Genomic DNA, 26,508 nt, shown 5'->3' with positions numbered 1-26,508 from the left:
GTGACGTCTGGGTTTCTGTGGAGCCCGAATTTTGATGAGTTCTGGTGAAATCATCTGAGATCATCTGAGCATCGGTGAAGAGTCAGCAGAGAAAGTGTGGGACAGAAGTTTGCTTTGGACACATGGACTGAAATCAAAAAGTAACAAACAGGATTTCCAATGGACAGTATGGAGAAGTGAAAGTACACAAAGGCTGTGCTGGAACACGTGTGTTACACTTTTTGACAGCTGAGAACAAAACACAATATTTTGCATCATCTCTGCAGTGTCTCTTCTTTCCTCTGCTGTTGTGCTTTTAGCTCCAAACTGTTTCAAATGGTTTGTCAGCAAGCTGACCTCTGACCTCTGCAGTACTAACTCCTGACCCGTACAAAGAGCGGGCGTTTCTGACCTTTGACCTGCAGCTGTATGTCTCTCAGTCTCAGTTCTTCTCTCCGTCACTGATGGAGCAGGTGTAGTTGCTGCTGACAGTCAGTCGTTTGTTTTCTCAGAGTGAGGCTGAAGTCTGAACTGTTCAGAGCATCAGGTCTCATCAACGTGCGCTGCTGTAACGCCGCTTTGTCCTCTGAGATCACCAGGTATGAAACCTGAGTGCTGACAGAGCAGCATGTTCCCCCTCATTCACCTCCACCACCACAGCCAAGGCATGCTGGGAAACTGAGGACACACAGACGGAGAACTGAAGTGTCTGCTGTGTGTTCATCTCAGAGTCCTCACAGGTGACACATTAGCTCCAGAACACCAAGCCAGGTGTTTGAAGCCTGACAGGGATTCTTCCCATCCAGAGGGAGGATTTAGCTGCACAACAATGAACATTAGTGTGTAGTTTAGAAACACAGACTGTGCCTGCACTGCATCTAGTGAAGAAAAGTGTTACTGCGAGAGAACGAGGCTCCTTTAAAGCAGCTGATATTAAGGTTGAAAAATCAACAATAAGCTGATGTAATCAACGTTTCACAAAATGGTCAGCAGCTAAAATCTGGAGCCGTTCTTTGGTGGTAATTAACAGTTTGTTCTTGTTAGCTAATTATGTAATTAAAGGTAGCAGCAGAAGCCTTGTGTTGAAAGCCCATTCACTCACACATTCACACAGTATGTGTGTGTCTGTGTTACACTGTGGACATCCCTTCTGTTGGAGCGCCATCTTGTGGCAGGTTTAAGAAATGTTCTTCTTGTAAATCCAAACTGATGCACCTCCATAGCAGACTGTGGAGGCTTTCAGTGACATGAAGACTTGATTTATACTGTCATATTCTCCTGTTACACAAAGCACAGCACGCTGAACATGGATGAACTGAAACTCCCAGCATCTGACTGAGGAAAAGCACAAATCATTCTCACACTGACTCCTGCTTGATTTTAGATTTGCTTTCAAATCCTCACACTTTCATATGAAGCACTAAATGGGCTCCAGACTGTTTATCTCAGCTTCCTGTCAAACACACTGCTGCTCACACCGAGGCTCAGTTTACTCCTCCAGCCTGGCTTAACCTGCTGTCTGTTAAAAACAGTCCCACACTCCTCTGTTTAATCCTTCTGATCAGACTCTTTGATTTTGTATTGTTTTTACCTGAAGTTGTGTTTTTGACATGGTTCTGTCTGTGAAATAAAGCTCACACACACACTGCTACAGTCCTTCATACACTTAGAAACGAAGCTGCTCCTTTCCTCAGTGCTGACACATAAAGAAGAGTTGCTTTTATATCCAACACGTCTCTGTTCCAGAAAACAGCTTCAGCAGCCTCTGAGTCTGAACTTGGAGTTGGTTATAAGCCACAGGCCTGTGTGCACAGCAATGAGGAAATATAATGCAGTAAGTGAAACATGGATGTGTGGAACAGATTATCCCAAAGGTTGATTCTGTTCATCTGGACGTTCTCAGTGAAACATTTGGTCTCTCGGTCAGGTGACTCCTTTAGTCTCAGCTGACTGCAGGTTTCCAAACCTTTGTCACTGGATCACTCACTTCATCTCCAACGTGTCCCTGACACAGACAGCTGGAGCCGTTACAGCAAAATCATTGATCATCGTTTTTAGAACATTAGCTGGTGTTGGTGGGCAGGCTAGCAGTGCTAATTGTTAGCACTAGTTCTGCTGCTCTCCCTTTGTCTCTGTTATTGTTGGTCTTTAGTGAACAATAGAAAGTGTCTTCATGAGACTGTTGCCTAATGTTCAAATGTAGATAACACCACCTGCACCAACCTGTTACACAGCACAACCCTCTGGTGTAGCTTTGGCTGGAGCACATATTGGCAGCTCCGGTGACATCACCACTCCATGGTGACATCATCTCTACAGACTGTGGCTGTTACATATCCTCACCTGGTAATAATAAGACTGTCCTCAGCTGCACACAGCTCCAAGATGAACAAACTGAAGTAAATACAAATTAGAGTTACGATAGATTGAAATCTTGTAATCAGAGCTAATTCTTAGTGAAACTCTCACAACATCATATCATGATCCTGGGTTAGTGTCTCGGTCTCAGATCACAACATCAGCACAGGCTTGGCTTGGGTGAGGTATTGAGTGGTTCTTGTCCATGACAGCTGCAGGTACAGTGCCATCAGCCATGCTGCACCACATGTCTGCCCAGGAACATTAGTGTGGCTGAGTCTCATGTAAACATTGTGCTAAAGTGGTGGGAAAGTGGCTGCAAGCTGGCTGCACTGTGTCCAATACTCTCAGTATGATATCCACAAACCTCTGAGTGTCACAGAGTGGGCCTGTGCTCAGCTCACTGTGCCCCATTCAATTCTACTTGCATAGTTTTACAAGTAAAATTAAATATACAAGTTGCTCAATGATAAGTTACTGTAGTAACAACTAAGTCCATGGTCATTATTTGTTAATAGTAGCTTAAAGCTTCTGCACCAATCATGGAGCAGCAGGTTTAGAGCATGTGGATCTACAAAAGTAAGTCCCAGTAAGATGGGCTGAGCCTTACATACTAGAAGAAACATGTCATTCCCAGCAGATGAAGCGCCCTTTAAAGCAGGATCTCACTTTAAACCTAAAGAACTTGCTATGAGCATGCAGTGCATTCATGCTTATTATTCATACGATTGTGGGGAGCTAATAAAGTGCAACTATCACATTACATTTTATTATTAAATTGTTGTTAACAATCCCTTCACTTCTGCTTATCTAATTCATGGTTGCAGGATGGCTGACAGCTTCCATTAGGCAGGAGGTAATGTCCATTCTGGCCACAGTGCAACCCACAATGTGTAACTGACACTATTATATTGCATTATGTCACATTGTTACATCTTTTTAATAAATGATGACAGTCAGCTGAATTTGCTGCCCCCTTGGTGGAGGACATCAGGATCAGCAGCTGCTGCTCCATCACAAACACCACAGAAGAAGAACAACACTGGATCAGATTATCTGGACGTGTTTGACAGGGACAGTGTTCATGTTCATGGACATCAGGACAAAAACAGACGATGGAAACCTGCCAGATTTGAGCTAAACTGCTCGTTTCCATGTGTAGTCCCTGGGAGGTCACATGACCAACAAAGACACACAAGCTGTGTCCCAAAACGTCGGCTGCATCCTCCGGAGGCCGCATTTGAAGGCCGATGACGTCACAGCCAGGCGACGAAGGCTGTCCCGATTCCTCGACTCCTTCAAATGCGTCCTTCATTCCCCCGAGTTTGAAGGATGGGTCGGGTGTGTCCTTCGTGGCCCACCATATCCCAGAATTCATAGCGCGGCCCAGCCAAATTTCAGCTGCCAACAATGGCGGCCGCTACTAAGTTTTAAAATTTAACGAGGGAGTACTACTTACTTACAATGAATTCCTTACACTATATAATTTTCCCGTCAGTGTTGGGGAATTCTCAGTGGTGCTTGGTGCCATACCCTCAGGGACTTTAATGTTATATAAAAACACTGACAGCTCAATATCTGCCTCAGTCACTCTCCCTGATCCAGCTGAGTCAGCAGTGGGAAAAATCTGCTTTTCACAGGAACTTGGTAACAGCAATAAGAGAATACGTAGTTTATTCCAAGAAGATATCATGTCTCTCCCATATATAGAATATCTTACTGGAACCGACATGTTCCAGATATCACCTGGAAGACAGTCTGGATGATCCCATAAATATCTAATTGTGAACAAGGTGAAGGAAATCTCATATAAAATTCTTCATAAATGTGACCCAGCCAGTCACTATATGGTAACATTTAAAAGAGACATAAATGCTAATTGAACTTTCTGTGGGGATCATCCAGAAACTGTGGCACATCTCTTTTGGTTCCTCTACACAGAGATTCTGGAAGAATTTAGCAGTTTTGTTATTGTCCATATTTTAAGGGAGTTTTCTTTACGATGGGAAAATGTTTTATTCTGTTTCTTTAAGTTCCCCAGGAAGAATGATAAATGTTTTTTATAAAATATTTGTTAATACTTTTAGCTATTTTATATCCATAAATGTAAGTTTATTAATAAAACACCATATTTCTGCCGTTTTATAAGGATATGAATTGTACATACAATCAATTTCAGACTCAACCAACAAAAAGCCTCTCAGAACAATATTTATATGTTGATTTTTTTCGCCTCCTCATATCATCATTTTTTTACTCCTGGTTCTGTATGTTCATGTTCTGTTCTTTTGTAAACTTCATCTGTTTGTATGTTGTATACTCATTGTGTTTCAATAAAGTTCGATTTAAAAAAAGGTACGTTCTAAACGAAGCTTCAGACGTCACTGATCACGTGACTCTGGCCAAACGAATCAAGCCTCGACACGGTGCTTCTGAAGCAGCGCGTTGATCTTTCTGACACACGCACCGGAGCGTCAGCTTCAAGCGGACCATCACTACGTCTCACATCTAAAGGTGTCAAGGTAACTTTGAACTGAGTTCAGTCAATCTGGAGTTTTTCCAAGTTTTCTGTTGCTCTCTGTGAGAGAAGAGCGTTAAAGGCGGGGCTCTCCAGAGTCCAGCAAAACAGGAAACCACAGCTGGGTGTGTGTAAGTGTGCAAACCAATAGAATGCATCGTGGTGGGGGCATCACGGGCAAGAAAAAAATAAAATAATCGGTCGTACCCATGCTTCCCCGACGTCATGCCAGCGCATATTGGGAAATTCGTAGGCACCGATCGGTTTTCTATCAGCCATTTGCTGGGAGTAAGGGCGCCCTCCGTTTGCGAGGTGCGCCTGCTGCTGGCGGCACAGGGAGGAGAGGGCGGGGCGGCGGGGAGTCTCTGGCTGGCTGGAGCGGCATCTAATAACCAACTCGCAAAACAAAATAAAAACAACAAACAGATATTATGATACAGACTTATAATCTGCACCCATGTTTTTTCTAAATTCTATAAAGTGAGCGCGAGAGCCCTCGGTGCGCCTGCGCGCTGCTGAAGTCAAAGTAAACTTTATTGTCATCTCCGCTACAGACAGTCCAGCATATAGAGAGACGAGACGACGAGGCTGCAGTTACAGCGGTGCAAGTAAACAAACAATAAATATAAGAAGAGTAAGAAAATAAATCTACACTTTAGGACTCGGGGTAAAGGATCAATAACAATTTAAATTTATAATTTACAGTTTGATGATTTAAAGTCTCACACAACCCGTCAAAAGGGGCGGGGCCGGCTGCTTCCAAGTAGAGCACATTTCATTGATAATGATGTAAATCCAAGCCCATCATGGATTCACGATCTGAATCCTGGGTTGTGTGAAATCCCAGAAATCAACCTTAGACAAAGTGAATCTGTGAACTAAGGTGTAGGTCTGTTAGGCAGGGCTGTGCAGAGAGGTTTAAAGGGGCGGGTGCTCAAAGTTAAAAAGGGGCACATTGAACCAGGCTGAATAACAACAACACACTTTCATCAAGAATCTAATATGGGCAACAAGGCAAAGCAAACGTAGCCGATGCTTTACCTGATGGGTACAATGTTGCTGTTGAGGGGTTGCTGTGGATAGTGCTGGAGGGCAGGCAGGGCTGGACTGGGACAAAAAATCGGCCCGGGCATTTTGACTGGAGACCGGCCCACCAAAAATGTGACGTCATTCATGGATAAAACCGCAAAGGATTCTGGGAACTTTTGGCAAGCGGTACTAGCGCATACAGGCTTTCAATTGAACTCAGTTACACAGCGATAAAAAGAAACACAAAAAATGGCAAGAAGCTGCTGTATTATTAACTGCAATAGCCGTGTTGTGCCAAAAAGTGATTGTCTGCCAAAAACTGATTTCCGGTATTTGCAAAGAAACTGATTGCTCGTATTTAAATTGCTATAAGTAACTTGTTGGGCTATAATATGTGAAACATATGTCAAATGCATCCCTCATGGATGACATAAAGTCATACTGAGCTACAAACAACATTAGTGTAACAAGGTAGAAGCCGCAATCAGTCTGTGGCAGTGACTTTTATATAACCTTTATTTATGCTGTAAAAAAAATCTAATTAACATTAAAAATGTATTTTGTAAGAAGTAGTTGGACAGCAGAAATGGCTCAAATATTACAATTATTTTTCCACTACTAATTAATTACCGTTGAGCTCAAAGGTTATATTAATACACGGTTAACGAATGTGTATTTATGAAGACGATTTGTGAGACGAACAAAGGTAAACTTACCTTTGTTCGTACGATGGTCTTTCGGTGCATTTCAAGGTCCTGTACCCATCCGTCGGTAAACTACCTGGGCTTGTTGCAGTGAGCTGAAGTTACTAAACTTCATGAGTGTATGCACTCACTCCAAGAACCGTATAATTATAAATCTGAGCGTGGTGAAAGTTGGGCAGCACGCTAACGTCTTTTGTCCCTCTGTGTGCTCGTAAGGGTCTGACCCTTTCACTCCTTTGATTTTTCCTCGTATCTTTTCTTTGTCTTTTCGTCGAGTCTGTCTTTGTACGGACCGGCATTGTTCTCCGTCGTTTTGTACATTCCTTTTTTGTGCGGCAAAGATAAAACAAGAAGGTATTGGAACCGGAGAATGAACGTTTTGCGGTGCTGCAATTGCAAATGCTTGTATTTGATGCGGTACTTGGATTGTTTTGCCAGGAGTTCCCGGCATGCAATGCGCAAAGTCATGTGGTCTGTCAATCGCTATAGGAAAAACCATAAAGCCTTTGCATGAAAACAACTGCTTTGATGTACACTGCCTTGTTGGTATATATGTATCAATCTAATAAAGTTAAACCTACACCATTCTCCCTATTCGGGATTTTAAACAGTACATAGCGGAAACAAAAAGACTGCTTGGTAGAGTTAACCTCCTGAACTATCTACAACACATGGTAGAAACCTGAAATTAAGACCAAGAACACTAGAGGTGAGACATGATCATTAATTAATATTAAAATTAACAAATGACAGATTTAGGGATATTTTCATAAAGTATTTATTTACCAAAACAATAGAAAACAGCATGGTAGCACAATATATTTTGCTAACACAGCAACCTTTAAATATGAAAGGAGACAGAGAAAGAAAGGTGAGAAAGAAGAATAAGAATAACACTTAATTGAGTTTTTGATGGCATTTTACACACAGTACTAATACAGTATCTAGAAAATATGGGAAAATACTGGCATCATATACAGTACTTACTTCTGAAGAAATTATATGGGACCCTGAAAAACAGGACACAAGTGAAAGGACAAAGAACTGTGAATGGCAATTGATGGACTTGCTCAGATGATCACAGTACTGGCATCTTTATTCCAGAAAGGAATTAGAGAAATCATATACACTAGTACTTACGTTGATGAACTTAAAAAGTTGAATGGTCTCGAACCTCTTAAACAAACAATGTATGATCAGACCCTGACAAACAGGACAGAAAGGAATAAAGATTAGATGAATATTAAAATCTATAAAGGACAGATTATGATTGAATTGTATCACCAAAGACTATTCACTCATCAATAAAAGGTCACCTACAACACTTCCACAGCAGCAACACTGAACATATCTTAAGACATGGAAACCTTTATGAAGTGAAAGGACAGACAGTGAAGGTTGAGAAAGAATTGTACTTAATAGATTTTTTCAGACGATGACAGTACTGGTATGCTTACTCTAGAAAAATGGTTGAATCATATTCCATATAGTACTTACTTAAAATGAACACACTTCAGTCCTCCTAAAATGACTGACAGCATCTGAAATGAAACAATGACAGATTAAGACTGTAAGAATATATGTTTATAAATGCCTAATACTCCAATCTCATATTTATTCTATCTATTAAGATGGACAAATTCTAAGCATTTACCAATCACTTGACTTGTTTGAAGTGAAGGTAGATACTAAACGTATTCGTTTAGGCAATAACAATAAAGCTGAATTTAATATTAACAATAGATAATTAGGAATGTTTTGCTCATTTTTATTTCACCTCACCAGGTTACAAAAGGAGCTTTCTCAGCAGGTCACTCTTCTCAGCTACCCTGTCAATGACCATGTCAGAGTCCAATGACATGAGAATGTCCTTTTCAGTGGCCATCAGCATAAACATCTCCAGCTTGTTTGCAGACAGGCTGCTTCGGAGTCTGCTTTTAATGAAGTTGAGTGTAGAGAACGTTCTTTCACAGGCAACCTGAGTGAGGGAGAGGGTCAGCAGGTACTTGTATGCCAGCCCAAGGAGACGATAGGCATCAGACAGCATGTTGAACCGCCTGAGTATTTGATAGCAGCACAGTGGGCAATTTTTGCAAGAACCACAGCTTTCGGTCACAATTTCACTTTCTTCGTCCCATTCTTCAGATCTGTCCTTTGCTGTTCTGGTCGTGTACTCATCTACATGTGATGTCTTAAGCCTTTCCCACTGTTCAGCAAAACGTTTCAGTTCTGACTGAAGGTTATTAACTGTAGCCCTGCTGTCAAATTTAAGTAGACAGGCGCTGAGGTTCTGAAATGGAAGAGAAACTGTTCTGACCTGGCTAAACTTCCTGGGGTCCAACCATGCCAAATCGGCAAGAAGAGGGCCATGTATGACAAATCGTCTGTGGATTGCTTCAATAACTGTGTCCAGGATGATGTTGTGCACTTTCACCTCATATGATTTCTCAGCATTGATTTGCAACTCATCTTCAGGCATCTCTCCGGCCATGCCTTTTCTCCTTTTGGCTCTCTTTTTAGGTAGTTCAGCCTCCACTTCCATGTCTGTGTTGTTCACCCTCTCCTCTAGTTTTTGATTTGTCTGTTTCACAAATGTGTCTGCAGCTGTCTTCACAGTTGGAAAGTTCCTGGCAATACTTTTGAGGCCATCTTGTGTGGCAGTCACCATATGATGGGCAGAGAGAATGTCCATCCCCTTTGACTGGAGGTACTTTGACAGAGGAGTTGTTGCTCAAACACTCTAAGAAATATCTGTGCTGTTAACACAGTTTCATGCTTCAAGAGACACTCTTTAAAGCCTCGTGCTTTGGCACGAACAGCTGGCTTTTCTTTTTCCCTCTTTTCAATGGCTTCCATCGTCAGCACTACATCAACGAAGAGGCCATCATCTGGTTTTCCAAAATGTCCAAAGATTTTCTGGAGGGCATCATGCTTGGCCCACCACCGTGTCTCACCTATTGGACTGAGGCGTCTGTGTCTTGTGTTTTCGGTTTGTTTCTCCCACAGATTAACCTTGTGATGGGACTCCTTGATGAACACAGCTATGTCATTAAGTAAATTAAAGAGTGATCCACTTTCAATGACACTTTGTGTTGTGTCAGCAATCACAAGATTAAGTATGTGTGCATAGCACCACACATGCACATGAGTTGGAGACTGGGCAGTCATAAGTGCTGAAAAGCCTTTGTACTGGCCCTGCATATTTGAAGCACCATCTGTTGCATTCCCAATGCACATGGCCTTGTCTAGATTCAGATGCTCTAAAACTCCAGAAAGCAAGTTTACAAAGTACTGCCCCGTGGATGCTTCGCACCTCACTATGGAGACAAGCCTCTCCTGCACAGACTCAGTAACATACCTGATGATTACTGAACACTGATCATAACCTGTGATGTCTTGGGTTGTGTCTAGCTGAACAGAAAACATCCCAGCTTTCTGGACATCACTGGCGATGCTCTCTTGAAGGAGATGGCCAAGTGCATCAATCACTGAGTTGACAGTTGTTTTGGAGAGTAGGGTGATGAGAGATCCTCTACCTCTTGATCCACTGGTCTGATGCAACTTCTTGCTTTTTTTCAATGCAGTCATTCAAATGTTCTCCAAGGCACATATCATACTTGCCTAATAACACAATTAGTTCCAGAAAGTTACCATGATCGATGGTGTTATCACCTAAAGTGTATGCAGCCTCATTCTCCACATGCCTATAGCTGAGTCCCCTCTTCCCAAGTACTTTGATCACATCCACTATACGCTCTAAAACTTGCCGTCTCTTTTTCACTTGTGCTCTGTGAGCTGACAACTGACTGCCAGCAAACAAGCTCCTGATGTTGCCTTTTGAGCACCTTAAGAAAAAAGCTTCAGCACAGGTCTGGTGTGTATTGCTCTTTTCATGCTCCTCTGTGCGCAGATGTATATGTCGCCAGTCACTCATGCCTGTTATAAATGTGCTGGTGTCAGTCAGCCTTGCAAATGCCAGACACACAAAGCAGAACAATAAATGGCGTTCTTTGCAATAAGTAAGCCACTTCCTGTTGGTGCCATCTTTACAGCTGAACACCCTCATCACAACTGCACTGCTACTGTTCTGCTGTGGGTGGTAATCTAAGAAGGCCTGTAATATGGCAGGTTCAGGGCGAGCAAAGTAATCGATGCCCTGGCTCTCACTCTCTTGCTCTTCCATCTCTCTCTCTTGCTCCATCTCTCTCTCCTGCTCTTCCATCTCTCTCTCCTGCTCTTCCATCTCTCTCTCTTGCTCTTCCATCTCTCTCTCTTGCTCTTCCATCTCTCTCTCTTGCTCTTCCATCTCTCTCTCCTGCTCTTCCATCTCTCTCTCCTGCTTTTCCATCTCTCTCTCCTGCTTTTCCATCTCTCTCTCCTGCTCTTCCATCTCTCTCTCTTGCTCTTCCATCTCTCTCTCTTGCTCTTCCATCTCTCTCTCTCTTGCTCTTCCATCTCTCTCTCCTGTTTTTCCATCTCTCTCTCTTGCTCTTCCATCTCTCCCTCTCTTGCTCCATCTCTCTCTCTTGCTCTTCCATCTCTCTCTCTTGCTCTTCCATCTCTCTCTCTTGCTCTTCCATCTCTCTCTCCTGCTCTTCCATCTCTCTCTCTCTCTCTTGCTCTTCCATCTCTCTCTCTCTTGCTCTTCCATCTCTCTCTCTCTTGCTCTTCCATCTCTCTCTCCTGTTTTTCCATCTCTCTCTCTTGCTCTTCCATCTCTCTCTCTCTTGCTCCATCTCTCTCTCTTGCTCTTCCATCTCTCTCTCTCTTGCTCCATCTCTCTCTCTTGCTCTTCCATCTCTCTCTCTTGCCCTTCCATCTCTCTCTCTTGCCCTTCCATCTCTCTCTCTCGCTCTTCCATATCTCTCTCTCCTGCTCTTCCATCTCTCTCTCTTGCCCTTCCATCTCTCTCTCTTGCCCTTCCATCTCTCTCTCTTGCCCTTCCATCTCTCTCTCTTGCCCTTCCATCTCTCTCTCTCGCTCTTCCATATCTCTCTCTCCTGCTCTTCCATCTCTCTCTCTTGCTCTTCCATCTCTCTCTCTTGCTCTTCCATCTCTCTCTCCTGTTTTTCCATCTCTCTCTCTTGCTCTTCCATCTCTCTCTCTTGCTCTTCCATCTCTCTCTCCTGTTTTTCCATCTCTCTCTCTTGCTCTTCCATCTCTCTCTCTCTTGCTCCATCTCTCTCTCTTGCTCTTCCATCTCTCTCTCTTGCTCTTCCATCTCTCTCTCTTGCTCTTCCATCTCTCTCTCCTGTTTTTCCATCTCTCTCTCTTGCTCTTCCATCTCTCTCTCTCTTGCTCCATCTCTCTCTCTTGCTCTTCCATCTCTCTCTCTTGCCCTTCCATCTCTCTCTCTTGCTCTTCCATCTCTCTCTCTCTCTTGCTCTTCCATCTCTCTCTCTTGCTCTTCCATCTCTCTCTCTTGCTCCATCTCTCTCTGCTGCTCTTCTGTCTCCTCTGTCACAGACTTCTCCACTTTTGATGAGAAATCAGCCTGGTGCAACATGGATTGGCACAATTTGTTAAGACTTTGAGAAGTTTGAGAAACTAACCTTAAGCATAAAATAAAATTTACTATCAGTAACTTCATAGCACCCGCCCAGCAGTATATAAACTCCGTCATGCTAGTTACGCTGTACGAGTTATTCTAAGCGACTGTATAAAGTCACCACAACGAAAACAAACTACAACTAAAATTAGTTTATATCTGACACAGATAGACAGCAGGTCATAACTTCTTACCTGAAGTTCAGTTCCTCTGCCACTATGACCGGCGGCCGCCTCGGGTCTCTCCTCCTCCTGCCTCCCCTTTCCTTCATCCACCTGCTGGCCTCCACCACTTGCTGATCTTGCTAAATCTATGGAAGCTATGCCATAGCTACCACCAAACAATTCAGTAATTTTCACACATTTGGCAGCGTCTGCCTGAAGGGCTTGTTTCTTTTTGGCCCTAATTTTTTCGGCACCTCCTTTCCTTTTTTTGTTCTCCATTTTCTTTAGTTCGTCTATAAGATTGCTAAACATGGGGGAGGGTGCATCCGACCTCCTCGGCTGTAATTGGTCCAGCCCAGAGTCGATCATGACCAATTGGCCAATCCAACACCTTTCATTGTTTATACCCTTCCCAAAAAAAAAACAAAAACAAAAAAAAAACAAACGGTCGGCCCATAAAAACAAAAAATCGCCAGCGGCCCACCGGGCAAGTGTGTATGCCCGATGGCCAGTCCAGCTATGAGGGCAGGGCTGTGTTGGTCTGAGACTGTAGACATTAAAAAGTCCACAGGAGAGATGGTAGCTGATTAAACAAGTGTCATGAGATAATAACTAAATGCAAAGATTGGTGACAGCGCTTGGAACCATAAGGCAACAAAAAACTGTGAGAAATAATTTAGGCTCTGCCTGTGAATCACTCTTTGCTTCTCTTCTTCCTTCCATCCCATCATTTCATATATCACTCTGCACTTGCTGTCTATGTGAGAACAAGGCACAACTTGCTATTGCAATAAACTATAATCTAATTATCCACACCTAACAACTCCTGCACTTAATCTATAATAAAATGATGACAGAAAAATGTTATAGCCCTGCCTTTAGTAGCCTCACACAGCTCCTGCTGTTTCCTCCTCATGTCCTTACCAGCCATGTCTGCACAATGTTATATCATGAGGAATATTTTTTTTAAAAATCCATCTAAATAAAACACACACATGCACGCACACACAGTGACACTTTAGACCTTCTTCAGAATACTGTATATACTATGGGCATCATGGTGCTGATCCAGAATCCTTACATTATTATTTATTACTAGAGCTACAATAATAAAGCAAAGAGGAGGGGGAAGTAATAAATATGAAATAATGTCATTATGATGATTCCATTTGTTTCACTATCCACTCTGTGCAGAGGCAAAGCTTATTACATGTTTAAACTGTAGAGATACAATCATTTTACTGCTGTAACATCCAAATTTTGTCTCATTTAAAATATAAATCTAATATAATCTGCTTCTTAATGTATGTTCTTTAAAATACAGCTTGTGTGTATAATATATTATAATTATAATAATGCATAATTATGTGACCATGCATATTAGATCATTTTTAGTGAAATATAATCCCTCCAGAAAGGCAGGAAAAGCCCGGAAACTTGCTTTAAAACTAAATATGTTCCCTAAAACGGTGACAGAGCTACAGACCCATGACAGCCTTACACAGGTAGCCAGCAGCTGTGACCAGCACTACCTGTGCAGTTAATAAAAGCACAGGTAATGTTTGTCGCGCTGTTGCACACACAGCACGCTCGTTTGTTTCAGTTCGTCAGTAGCAACAAGACAGCTTACCAACGTGTACGTAATAAGCTAATACTCCTGGGTGCTACACACTACAGTGTGCGCTGTACACCTACTTACTGGTTTTGTCGCATCAGTCTGTGTCTCTGAGTTAACTTGTGTTTCTCCTACAGCTCCGGACCGCAACAAATGCGCGTGCTCTTTGTGAGCTCGTTCCCGGCTCGTAACCAGCGCGTTCTGCCGTCAAGGGCGATCATTGGTTAAATGTGATCATGTGACTGATGCAAGCCAGATCCTTTTATTTAGCAAAACTGTGATTAATAGTTAAATATTATTGTTGAGGGGCACAGACAGGACTCCGCACGCACGCGCGCGCGCGCGCGCACACACACACACACACACACACACACACACACACACATTAAAAAAACAATAATAATAATTTAAAAAAAAAAGTTGCCTCAACAAAAGGGCACCTTGGGCACCATCAGGAAAGGGGCGGGTGCTCAAGCCCCTCTAGCCCCCCCCTCTGTACGTTCCTGCTGTTAGGTTAATTGTGCTGATCCTCGGGTTGGGGGATTTGTGTTTGTACTGGAGCGCAAAATTCAAACCAATGGAAGATGGACAACAAAAGTTCAAAGCCATCAGGTGCTCAGGTTAGAAAAAAGAGAAAAGATGCAGGTAAGCAGACGTGTGATTGGATAATGGCAGCTCATCCTGAACCAATCAGACTAAACTCCAAACAATACATTATGTTACAGATTTTAATATTAATTAGTCATTGTTACTTGTTGATTTGTCCTTTTCTCATTGTGTGACGAATTATGACGACTGTTTGGTAGCTGTTATTGTCTCTCTCTCTCTCTTCATGTGTGTTTCTCTGGTGAAACAATAGTTTTGTGTTAATGTTAGGGCTGCACGATTTTGCATAAAATGAGAATCACGATTTTTTGGCTTAGAATTGAGATCATGATTCTCTCATAACAACAAATAAACATAAAACAACAAATGTCTCACGTTTTGTTGTTGCAGCAAAATGTTGTCTTGCTTGAAATTCCGTCTCCACCGTTGCTCGACGCTGCGTGTACAGAGCAGGTAGTGCAACAATAGAAAAATAGTTGTGGGACAGCACTGTGTAGCGTTTGTCTAGGGTGTTGATCGTTTTCCTAAATCCCTCGTTTTGCACAGTGTTGATGGGAGCCATATTGTAGGAGCCATATTGTCAATCCTCAAGGATTGACGTACGCACGATGTAGTTATAAAACAGGGTTTATTCTGGTCTTGGCAACCCGTGAGAACTGCTCACGGACAAAACAATAAAACAAAAACATCACATCAAAATGCGCTCTTGTACGTAGTGTCAATCAATCAAAAAAATCCTTAATTACAGAAAATAAACCATTTAAAATACACAAACCTCGTGAACTGACATCCAGGAGGTGCTAAATAGAGCTTTATGGCCTTATTGCCTTATCTTCCATCTTCTTCGTCAATTATTTTCACTCTTTAAACAATATTTTCTCCATGTGTGGAGCTAACTGTGAGTTGCAGCATGCAGACACCATGTGTGCTAGCAAAAGAAAAGTGGCTGGGTGGAGACCCAAACAGCAAAGCTGTACCCTACACAGTTCACCACCAGAGGGTGCAAAGGAACAAAATCCAGACATACAGCTTAACAAATATCAAATGCAACAAACATCAAATGCAAAAGACCGTTACACTCCCACCAATCACTTGTGATTAAAAAGAATAAAGTATTGCCTATGAACTAATTGAACGGCTTTTGAATGAACTATCGTGAATTATCCTTTAAGCAGAGTGCGGTGGAGAATCGTCTTCCGCTTCCATCAGAATGACTGTCTTCTGAATGGGTCTTTCCAGGTGCACAGGTTTGGAGTTACGTTTTCCTGCTCTATCCAGGGTTGGATCACTCAGCAGCAATTTCACCTTCCTCACTTTTCCATCCTTTCCAGGATACACTTCAATGATCCTTGCCAACTTCCACTGGTTGCGTGGAGTTATCTCATCCTTCAGGAGGACAACATCATTGATCTTAGCATTTCTGTGCTCTTTGGTCCACTTCTGTCTTCCTTGAAGATTTAACAAATACTCCTTTTTCCACCTTGTCTAGAAAGTGTTGGCAAGTAGTTGAACACGACGCCACCTCTTACGGAGATAAAGATCTTCTTTCACAAACCTTCCTGGAGGTGGAGAGATGATTGTGGACTTCATGGTTAGTATGTGATTCGGTGTTAAAGGTTCTGGGTTTGATGGATCACATAGTTGGTCAGTAGTCAATGGTCTGCTATTAATCACTGCCATGACTTCATACAGGAATGTCCTCAGAGAGGAGCTGTCGAGTTGTTTGGCTGATTGTTCCAGAATGGACATGAGAACACTTCTTATGGTGCGAATTTGTCTTTCCCAGACACAACCCATATGACTAGATGCTGGGGTGTACATGAGAAACTCACAGTCCAGTTTCTCTAGCTTGGCTTGATCCATTTCCTTAAATGCTCCAATAAACTCATTTCTAGTGCCGACAAAATTCGTGCCTTGATCACATCTTATCTGACGAACTGTACCTCTGATGGCCATGAATGCACGTAATGAGTTGATGAGGGAATCTGTAGAGAGATCGTCAAGCATTTCAAGATGCACTGCTCTGGAGCACATGCAAGTGATTAGCAAGCCATAACGCTTTAGCTCCTTGCGGCCTTCTTTGACATAAAAAGGACCAAAGCAGTCCATCCCACAGTAGGTGAATGGCGGTGTGGTCTCCATCCGATCCTCTGGGAGGTCTGCCATCTTCTGCTGCTCTGTGCGCCTTCTGAACCTTCTGCATTTTACACATTTATAGATGTAAGATGACACGATCTTGCTGCATCCAAGAATCCAGAATCCGTTAGCTCGAAGTTTGAGCAAAGGCTGTTTCTTGAACCATCTTTATGATTGTTAACTCTGCTTCCTTTCTCTCTTGTTACACTACTGATGTTGTGTGATCTACTCTTGTGATCCTTTGCTTCTTTCACATAGCGCTTGAGTCTAGCAACTGCCTTAATCATCCTCGACCAGTCGGAAAACTTGTGTAAGCGATCTAACAGTGACCTTTGTTCCTCCCCTTGTATCTTGTGGACTTGAACCTTCTTAACCTCCGGGTCACTGGTTGATAACTCTCCCACCTTAATTTCCCCACTGGGTATGATCTTCTGCCAAAGGAGGTCTGGGCCTTTGAACCAGTTTGATGCTACAAGTTGTTCTGCTGTGAGACCTCTTGAGGCGTGGTCTGCCGGATTATCTTCGGAAGTTACATACCTCCATTGGGTTGAATCTGTGCTTTGTTTGATGCGTTCCACTCGGTTTGCAACAAACACATGAAATCTTCTGGCTTCATTGCTGACATATCCGAGTACCACCTTCGAGTCAGTCCAATACCTTTCTTCTGAAATTTCCATTTCCAATTCCTTTTTCAGCATGTCACCAGTGCGCACAGCAACAACGGCCGCCGACAACTCAAGCCGAGGTATAGTTGTGACTTTGGTTGGTGGAACTCTTGATCTTCCCATCACCAATGAGCAGTGGACTTCACCAGTTGTGCTTACTGCTCTGAGGTAAGTGCACATTCCATATCCAGATGCACTTGCATCAGAAAAATGATGAAGTTCGTAGTGCTGTGCCTTGAAGGTCGAAGGAATGTAGCATCTGTGAACCTTTACGTCTGCAAGGTTTCCCAGGTCACGCAACCAATACTCCCACTGAGGTCGAAGTCTGTCAGGTAAGTTATCATCCTGGCTGAGTTTATCTCGACACATTTGTTGCAAAATCTGCTTTCCCAGCAGAATGAAAGGTGACACAAACCCAAGTGGATCGAACACAGAGGCGACTGTGGCCAATACTCCTCTTCTGGTGAGTGGTTTGTCCTTAACAACTACTCTGAACTGAAATTGATCTGATGCCACACACCATTGTACGCCAAGTGCTCTTTCCATGTGTACTTCACCGAGTGCCATATCTAGCTCTTTGGGAGCTGCAGCGCATTCTTCTTTCGGAAGCGAAGCTAGAACTTTGGTGCTGTTTGAGATGAACTTGTGCAACCGAAGTTTGCCCATGCTGCAGAGTTTGCGTGCTTCATTAACCAGCTGTATTCCCTGATCTTCAGTGTCAACACTTGCTAGTCCGTCATCAACATAGAAGTTGGTTTTGATGAACTTGATGGTTTCTTCATTAAAACTTCCTTCCCCTTCAGCTGCAAGATGCTTGAGGCCATAGTTGGCACAACCTGGAGAAGATGCTGCTCCAAATAGGTGTACCTTCATCCTGTAGACAGTGAATGGAGTTTCAAGGTCACCGTTCTCCCACCACAAGAACCGTAGGTAATCTTGGTCACAAGCATGCACATGGAATTGGTGGAACATGCGTTCGATGTCACACATGAAAGCCACTGGGCCTCTTCGGAAGCGACACAAGACTCCGAGCAAGGTGTTTGTTAGCTCTGGACCAGTGAGGAGGAACTTGGAACTTGGCAGAGGCATCAAAGACGACACGAATCTTTCCGGGTTTTTGTGGATGATACACACCATGATGTGGGATGTACCAAACTGGTGTCTTGTCAATGTCTTGCTCTGTGACCTTTTCAGCATCTCCATGGGCTAAGATGTCATTCATGAATTTCTTATAGTCCATGTAGTACTGCTTGTTACTCTTGAGCCTTTTTTCTAAACATTTGAGGTGATGAATAGCACATACCTTGTTGTTTGGCAGGTTCGGCCTTTCACTCTTAAATGGGAGTGGCATTTCAAAATGACCATCCTCCTTGTGCCTAATGCCGGCCTTCATCTTTGTTAAAAATTTGAGATCTTCTTGAGAGACCTTTGTGTCTTCTGGTGCTTTCTCAACAAAGTCAGACTTCAACATCTTTAGGACCTCTGTGGGAGAGATCATTTCCTTTATTTGAGTTCTGTAGACATAGTGAACCTTGTTGGTGAGATTTAAAGAGGGATTAATGTCAGGCACCACTTCCCTCACAATGACTTGGTGACTTATTCCGAAGGCGTCTCCATAATCGAGACATGGATTGCCATAACCCACAATACTCCATCCCAGATCAGTTCTTTGCAAAAACGGCTGATTTTCCTTTCCAGACACAACCTCACAAGGAACAAGTGCTTGGGGGCAGTTGTACCCAATCAGCAGACCAACATCACAGCTTTGTAGTGGAGCGATCTCACTTGCAATGCAGTCAAGATGAGACCATGCCTTAGCTGTTGCAGGCGATGGAATGTGATCTCGGTTTGCGGGAATAAAGTCTCTGGCATACGTCACTGGTAGGGAAATGGTCTTATTTGAGTAGAACCCTCTGACTTGTAGACCTGAGAACTTGCGACAGGACACAACTGTGTTTCTTGAAGACATAGTAGTGAGCTTTAGCTGAGTCGATTCACCTTTGATATGCAGAGCTTGTGCCGTTTCTTCAAGAATAAAGGTCGTATCGCTCTGTGTATCAAGGAGCGCGTACACAAGAATTTCATGCGCTGGCTCACCTTTGGTTGACACCCATACTGGAATAATGGAAGATGTGTGAGTGTCGTCAACATTCTGTGTGACTCTGTTAGAAGTCGCTTCACTTGTTGTTGGTGTGACACTGTTGTCTTGTGAGACATCTGCGTCCGTTTGTCTTGTCCTGTCACTGTTCTTGTGTGGATTTCTCCTTGTTCTGTCTTCCTTCGTGCGATTGTCATGAAGACATGTTGGATGTCTTTTATTACATGTGTCACAGGTTTCTCTCCCTTCGCAATCCTTGGAGCGATGACCAGAGTTCAGACAGCCAAAACATAACTTCTTGTCTTGAACAAACTTTAGTCTCTCAACAATGCTCTCATTTATGAACCTTCTACACTTAAGTAGGCTGTGACTCGACCTTTCACAGTACACACAACTAGCACTAACAGTCCTTTCATTTGAGTTAGTTGCTAGCACCTTTGCTCCATTGCCTCTGTTCCTTGTTGTTTTTGCCCCTTCAGTTTCACTTGGCTTCAGAGCAAAGAGAGATGTTATGGGATTACAGGCAATTTTGGCTTCCCGTGAGATGAAATCTACGAATTGGCTGAAGCTTGGAAAGGTGTGAGTCTCTTCTTGCACTTCTGTAACCTTTCTGTTCCACCTTGAAGTAAGCCAATCTGGAAGTTTTGCGAGCATTTTTTGGTTTTCATTGCAGTCATTGAGCACTTCAAGCCCCTTCATTTGCGACATGGCTGTCTTACAGCAGCAAAGGAAGTCAGCAAATGCTTGAAGTTCCATACTGCCTTTAGAGCTTATCTTAGGCCATGCGTCAAGTTTGTCTCTGAAGGCCTTTGCTACGAGGAAGGGATTTCCATACCTCTCTACGAGAACTGTCCATGCTGCATAGTATGCAGACTCTGTGCCAAGCGGGAAGTAGCCTTCTATTGCCTTCCTTGCAGGTCCACTTACATATTTCCTCAGATAATAAGTCTTCTCTTCAGTTGGTATATTTTTCCTGTCAATCAGAGTCTGAAAGGAAATTTTCCAATCATTATATCTGATAGGGTCGCCACTGAATATTGTTGGCTCTGGTACCGGAAGACGACTTGCATTAAGAGACACTGCAAATGCTTTGACCAGATCTTCTGTGTTCACCTCTTGGTGCGGTGTCACATTTCGTGGCGAGGAACACCGTTTCATATGCTGGTCATTGTTTTCAGACTTGACTTCATTTTTATCAGATCTGTGGTGAAGTAGGTTGTATATTTCTTCATCTGAACATTCACTTTGTTCATACACTCGCTGTCGAGCCTTTGCTGCATTCAGCTTTTTTACAGTCTCAAGTCGCTCTACTTCTCTGCGCTTAGCTTCTAGAGCCTTTTGTCTTTGTGCTATTTCTGCTTCTTGCCTTTCAATTTCCTTCATATGGATTTCTTGTTCAAGCAGAACTTGGAGAGCAGCCTCATTTGCTGCAACTTCAGCAGCTGCATCTTGTCTTTTAGCCGAGAGCCGGCTGGAGTGTCTAGAGGAAACCCTCGAATGAGAAGAGAGCTTAGTGTGGTGTGACTTAACACTCATCCTGTCTGAGGCTTCTAACTTAGGCATAGACTCAGTCTCCTTCCATTTTTCATCCCTTTGACTTTTCACATCTGAGGCTACGTATTTAGATGAAGACTCAGTGTCCTTCCAAAGTTCTTCATCTCTTTGAACCTCCGCATTACTTGGGCTTGGACACTTTCTTACAGATTCGATAATTGTCTTTGTTATGGCTTCACACGTATCCATCCTTCGTCTTGTGTCACTATCTGGAGATTCAATACGTCTCAAGTCATCATAGGCTGCATTCACATCCTTAGAAGCACTCAAAACCTTGGAAACATGTTCTTGTAGCAGATCCTTTGAGCATTGACCATCTATAGCTCCTTTGGCATTCTTAATGACAACCTTCCACTTCTCATAGCGCACACTGAAACGATGTGCAGCCTTCTTTATGTGCTCACCGTACAGTTCTTTGCCCTTTTCCGTCAATGTACGGACTCGTTGGCTCTGTCGTGCTCTTTGTGAGGTAGTAGAAACATCATCAGCTGTGCCTTCAACTGCTTGTAGTTGCTCATCTGCAGAAAGTTGTTCCACATCACCCTTTTCACTGACTTCTGGATTAGCCTCAAACTCTGCCATTGTTGGAGGGGTTTGGGTTTTTTGTGTATCTTACTTAGCCTTAATGTAAAGGTGCAGCAGCTTAAATTTGATTTGTTAGTTGAGGAGCAAATGAATATTAATCTTCATTTACTGTTACAACTTTAAAGCACAGTAATTACTATTACTCCTTAAACATCACTTAACATGTATACTTAACTCACATTACATCTCTTCTCCAAGCCAGTAATACTGTTTCTTACAGCAACTGCTGAAGCCCACCATATGCACGATGCACAGGTTACTCATCACAACATTAACTTAACACTGTATGAATATCAGTCATTGAAAACAGCAGAAATGTAAACAATGAGAAGGAAAGAAAAAAGAAGAAATATTTCAGTCCTTTGTTTATTTATAAAAGGAAACTTATCTTAATTAATTTTACAGTCCTTTTCCTTTTTATTTCTCTTTCTTGTGGTTAATTATATTGAGTCCTTTAACTGAGGCAACACTTATTTTCGGGGCACCTGAATTTCCTGCGGGGCTGCGTCCTTCATCTACCCGTGCAGAGCGGAGTTCTCACTGTAGCACCCTCAAGGATTGACGTACGCACGATGTAGTTATAAAACAGGGTTTATTCTGGTCTTGGCAACCCGTGAGAACTGCTCACGGACAAAACAATAAAACAAAAACATCACATCAAAATGCGCTCTTGTACATAGTGTCAATCAATCAAAAAAATCCTTAATTACAGAAAATAAACCATTTAAAATACACAAACCTCGTGAGCTGACATCCAGGAAGTGCTAAATAGAGCTTTATGGCCTTATTGCCTTATCTTCCATCTTCTTCGTCAATTATTTTCACTCTTTAAACAATATTTTCTCCATGTGTGGAGCTAATTGTGAGTTGCAGCATGCAGACACCATGTGCGCTAGCAAAAGAAAAGTTGCTGGGTGGAGACCCAAACAGCAAAGCTGTACCCTGCACAGTTCACCACCAGAGGGCGCAAAGGAACAAAATCCAGACATACAGCTTAACAAATATCAAATGCAACAAACATCAAATGCAAAAGACCGTTACACATATCTTTGGTCAGGTGATAAGTGATAGCCTCCGTGATGTCTTTGTGCCTGCGGGAGTTCGACGTGTATAGGGAAGCGCTGTATAAGGTTCCCGTTATTGATGTTTGGGTGGTTGACCCGGACGGATTTTCTCCTGTCACTTTCTCGTCATCCCTGACGTGCTCTCCGTTGTTTTTTCCCTGCTAATTTTAGCATCACACGGCACAGCTTCTGTATCACGTGGTATAAGGCTCCGCCCTTGTCATTTGTTGAGTAGGAAGAGTGAGCGCTTGTTTTCATGCAGAGTACGTCCCGGATCAAAATGTGAAGTTTTACAAATCACCACTTCTTTAGTGAATATCATTTCAGTCTCAGACAATCTCGTTTCTCTTACAGAGGTTGAATGCACCTTCTGCGGATGGCGGTACCACACAGTGTGCGTGGACTTCCCCTGCACAGAAGGCAACTACAAATGCTGTGAATGCTAAATAAACAGAAACAAATGATCCCTGTTGTCTTTGCTTGATGATTGGTTTGAGTCTTGACAATCCACATTGCTGGCGTTGCATCTTTCAATGCCAGCAATGGCAGGTATCAGTGCTCAAACCTTTTGTGTTTGTTTCCAACAAGTTGCCCACCTCGGGAAACAAAAATGTGTTCTTTTACTTGTCAGATGAACATATGAGACACTTTGACTCTTCAGTGCAGTGTGGAGCCTAACAAAGATCTGTTTTGTGTCCCAGCTGATCAGCAGGAGGAGGAGAGTCTGACGGAGCAGCAGAGGAACATTTTCAGCTACTTGGACTCAGCTCAGCCACTACAGAGGAAACAATGAGCTCAACACAGAAGGTGACAGACAGAGCAGGACCATATGACCAAAGATATTTATCACCATATACATTTGAACATTTGCCATAACGATGTAGCTGACGATAGAATTGACACCAGACAAAATACTTTACAGCTGCACAACTTTATTAAAAACCCATCAATGTATTTTCACTGAAACAAGCAGCTGTTGTTTATGTGCATTAAAGTTATATAAAAATGTAACAGTGCAAATGCAAATTCCTCGCTGACAGTTTAACCAAAAGGCGTTTCCAGTGGAAACTGGCCGACACATCCTGAGCATAACCATGTATAATATCCACTAAACTTCAGAAGAGGTTATACAGTCGTGGCCAAAAGGTTTGAGAATTGCATAAATATTGGAACCTGGAGAAGTTGCTGCTTAAGTTTTTATAATAGCATTTTGCCTGCACTCCAGAATGTTATGAGGAGTGATCAGATGAACTGCATTGTCCTTCTTTGCCATGAAAACGAACTTAATCCCCAAAAAGCCTTACCACTGCATTTCATTGCTGTCATCAAAGGACCTGCTGAGACCATTTCAGTGATCGTCTTCTTAACTCAGGTGAGAATGTTGGCGAGCACGAGGCTGGAGATCATCATGGCTGTATCCCGATTCAGGTTCTGCAGCTTTAAAGTCCTCAAGGGCCACGTACTCAAAGACCGCTAAGGCCGAAGTGCGAGGCTCGTAGGCTCGTGAAATGGGACGTCTAGCCTCCGTCGCGCTGCCCAGGTTGCCTAGCAACCATGATACTAACAGCTGGAAACGTTTCATACAGCTTTGTTTGACAGAAATGAAGGAGAACATATTTAGTTCATTTGTTTCTACATGAGCTCTGTGTGATTTGATGAGTATCTGAGGCTGAGACCACAGGACTGTGAAACATGATTGTTGGGCTTCATTTCTGTGCTGAACAGTCGTTTAAGATTAGCTGTAAATAACAATTAGCTGATGTTGTTCATGAGACTAAAGTCATCTCACTGTGGTAATGTAAATATAATATGGCCAATATTATAGTTATCATATTAATCACTTCACTCACAGACAAGTATCTGTGACAGTGTGTATACAGATGTGTCATATATAAGAGACAAATATTGTTCATTTAATATGTTGGTACTAAATTTGGCTCAGTGCTTACATATATGTGTAAAAAGCAAATGTAGGAGCTGTGATAACTGTGTCTGATAGAATGAAGAGTCGACTGATATATGAAATATTCCTTTATTGGGGGAGAAAATCAGACCATGTCATAACTGCTTTAAGTCACACAGAATAGATATCAGAGCCTTAAACAGGCTGACTTCTGCTAAATGGGTCAAACTGGGCAGAAAGTCTACAAACATATAACATCCTTATAGAATATGACGTAACACTATAGATCAACTTAGCTCAGAATATATAAAGCATATAAACAGTTACAGCAATATGATGCAACAAACACAGCAGCTACTGATCCAAAATACTCAAAGCTTCATAGAACTGAAACCAACATTTATTTTTAGCTCCATCCTGCTGCTGATACAGACTTTAGGTTTCTGAACATTAAACTTGTTGCTGCCTTTCATAGTGCGTAACTTGAAGGCCCTGAGTACTTTCTCCCACACTGAAAACACTGGGATGATCACATTATTTGAACATTACCTAATAAGACTGATTCAGCACAGACAGTTATGTTAAACTTTCCTAGCAGTCCTTCACAAACAGGGAACAGTCTGTCTATTCTCTCCATCTGTCAGCTGCTGCTGGCTCTTCCTCCTCCTCTTCCTCACACACTGCTGAGTTTGTCCTGGTGGATCATCAGGGCTGCAAAGCCTCACAGATGATGTGCAGCAGTGGCTCCCTCAGTCTGTCCTCACTCTGGACACTTGCAGTCGTCACACATGGAAATCAAATGTGTGATAAGCTGCAGGATTCAAACACAAGTGTAACTTATAAACACATGTTCATACTTTTATTCCACAATCAGAGAGAAAGAAACAGAGAGAGAGTGCAGGACAGACAGACAGGTGACAGTCTCAGGTGTACACACTGCTACACAACAGCACAGAGAAGCAGGATTTAGTGTTTGTGTTATTACGAGTGTAAACAAGAAGAGTTCCAGATGGTGCAGTGGACACATGTGTGACTGCTGTGATTAAAGCATCTTTCTTTCAGCTTAACGAGTGAACCGTCAGCTTGTTCAAACACACGTTAAAGTGCGTTTGGCTCGACACCACCGAACAGAGGCAGCAATATAACACAGCTAACATTAACAGTGCAGTGGATCCTGCTTGTGCCGTGATGTTCAGGACTGCAAACCGAGCAGCATCACTGACTTTCAGCTTGTTGTGTTTGTGGATATATGACTGACTTTAATTATCCACAAAATCATCACATTCTCTGTCAGATTAAGGTCGACTATTGAACGGCGTATATTTTAAAGGCTTTAAAACCAAGTTAACGCTGAAAGTACAAACATCACTAATGTCACATGACTCTGCCGACAAGGCATAGCTATGGCTATGAAATGCTCTTTGTGTATCACTTCTTCATTATGAAAGATGTCATTAATGCACTAGTAATGTCTCATCTGGAGTATTGTTCAATCATTTGGTCAGCAGCTAATAAGACAGATCTTAACAGACTTCAGTTAGTCCAGAATAAGGCGTCCAGATTAGTGTGAAGATGTTCATACTTTACTAATATTGATAAAATGCATAATAACCTTTCTTGGCTTCCTGTACAGGCTAAAATATTCTATGGCTTACTTGTAGTTCTAAAGAAAGCAATTCTGTTAAACACACCACATTTATTCTGCTCAGCTGCAGTATCCAGATGAAATACATCATCATATTACACAGTTTTCAACAAGCTGCAATTTAGTAAATGCTCGAGTTAAAAGTAACGTTTTGTAAAACTGTTACATTTAGAGCAACTTTTAAGTGGAATAAGTTGCCTTAAAAAATTAGAGAATTATTCAAAACTTCAATGAACACTTAAAAGCCGATTTACAGAGCTTTTAGTTGTTGTAAATATTGTAAGACATGATTTGTTTTTGAAATTTGTGTAATGTTCCTCAATGTTATTGATATTAT

The 26,508-nt window shown here is 42.5% G+C and overlaps 2 protein-coding genes and 1 long non-coding RNA gene across 5 annotated transcripts in view; 1 reads left to right on the top strand and 2 right to left on the bottom strand.

The window, feature by feature from the left end:
- Positions 1 to 4,655: 4,655 nt before the first annotated feature.
- Positions 4,656 to 26,508, top strand: part of LOC146640649 (uncharacterized) — a 108,495-nt gene continuing 86,642 nt past the window's right edge. Inside the window, exons 1-3 of one of the 3 annotated variants that reach the window (XM_085399949.1) lie at positions 4,656 to 4,859; positions 17,353 to 17,490; positions 23,325 to 23,430. In XM_085399949.1, the coding sequence (XP_085256075.1) occupies positions 23,413 to 23,430 (18 nt within the window). In that variant the 5' untranslated portion in view covers positions 4,656 to 4,859; positions 17,353 to 17,490; positions 23,325 to 23,412. Of the gene's footprint in view, positions 4,860 to 15,306; positions 17,491 to 23,324; positions 23,431 to 26,508 lie in introns of those variants that run through there. The other 2 variants (XM_085399950.1, XM_085399951.1) reach the window with 2 other exon arrangements.
- Positions 7,460 to 8,215, bottom strand: LOC146640653 (uncharacterized). The gene is made up of 3 exons (XR_014910011.1): positions 8,086 to 8,215; positions 7,729 to 7,791; positions 7,460 to 7,598 (listed from the first exon to the last, which is right to left on the bottom strand). It is a non-coding gene; the product is annotated as an uncharacterized LOC146640653 (long non-coding RNA).
- LOC146640652 (uncharacterized) lies at positions 20,430 to 21,556 on the bottom strand. Its single transcript, XM_085400064.1, is given in 2 exon segments — positions 20,430 to 20,500; positions 20,503 to 21,556. Coding segments are annotated over 2 exon segments (1,125 nt in total).

Source organism: Rhamphochromis longiceps, unplaced genomic scaffold (assembly GCF_057381845.1).
Source record: "Rhamphochromis longiceps isolate RC_006_pf unplaced genomic scaffold, R_longiceps_female_GT1.1 unmapped_scaffold_4, whole genome shotgun sequence".
NCBI classification, from domain to species: Eukaryota; Metazoa; Chordata; class Actinopteri; order Cichliformes; family Cichlidae; genus Rhamphochromis; species Rhamphochromis longiceps.
This window is presented reverse-complemented; position numbering and strand designations above follow the sequence as displayed.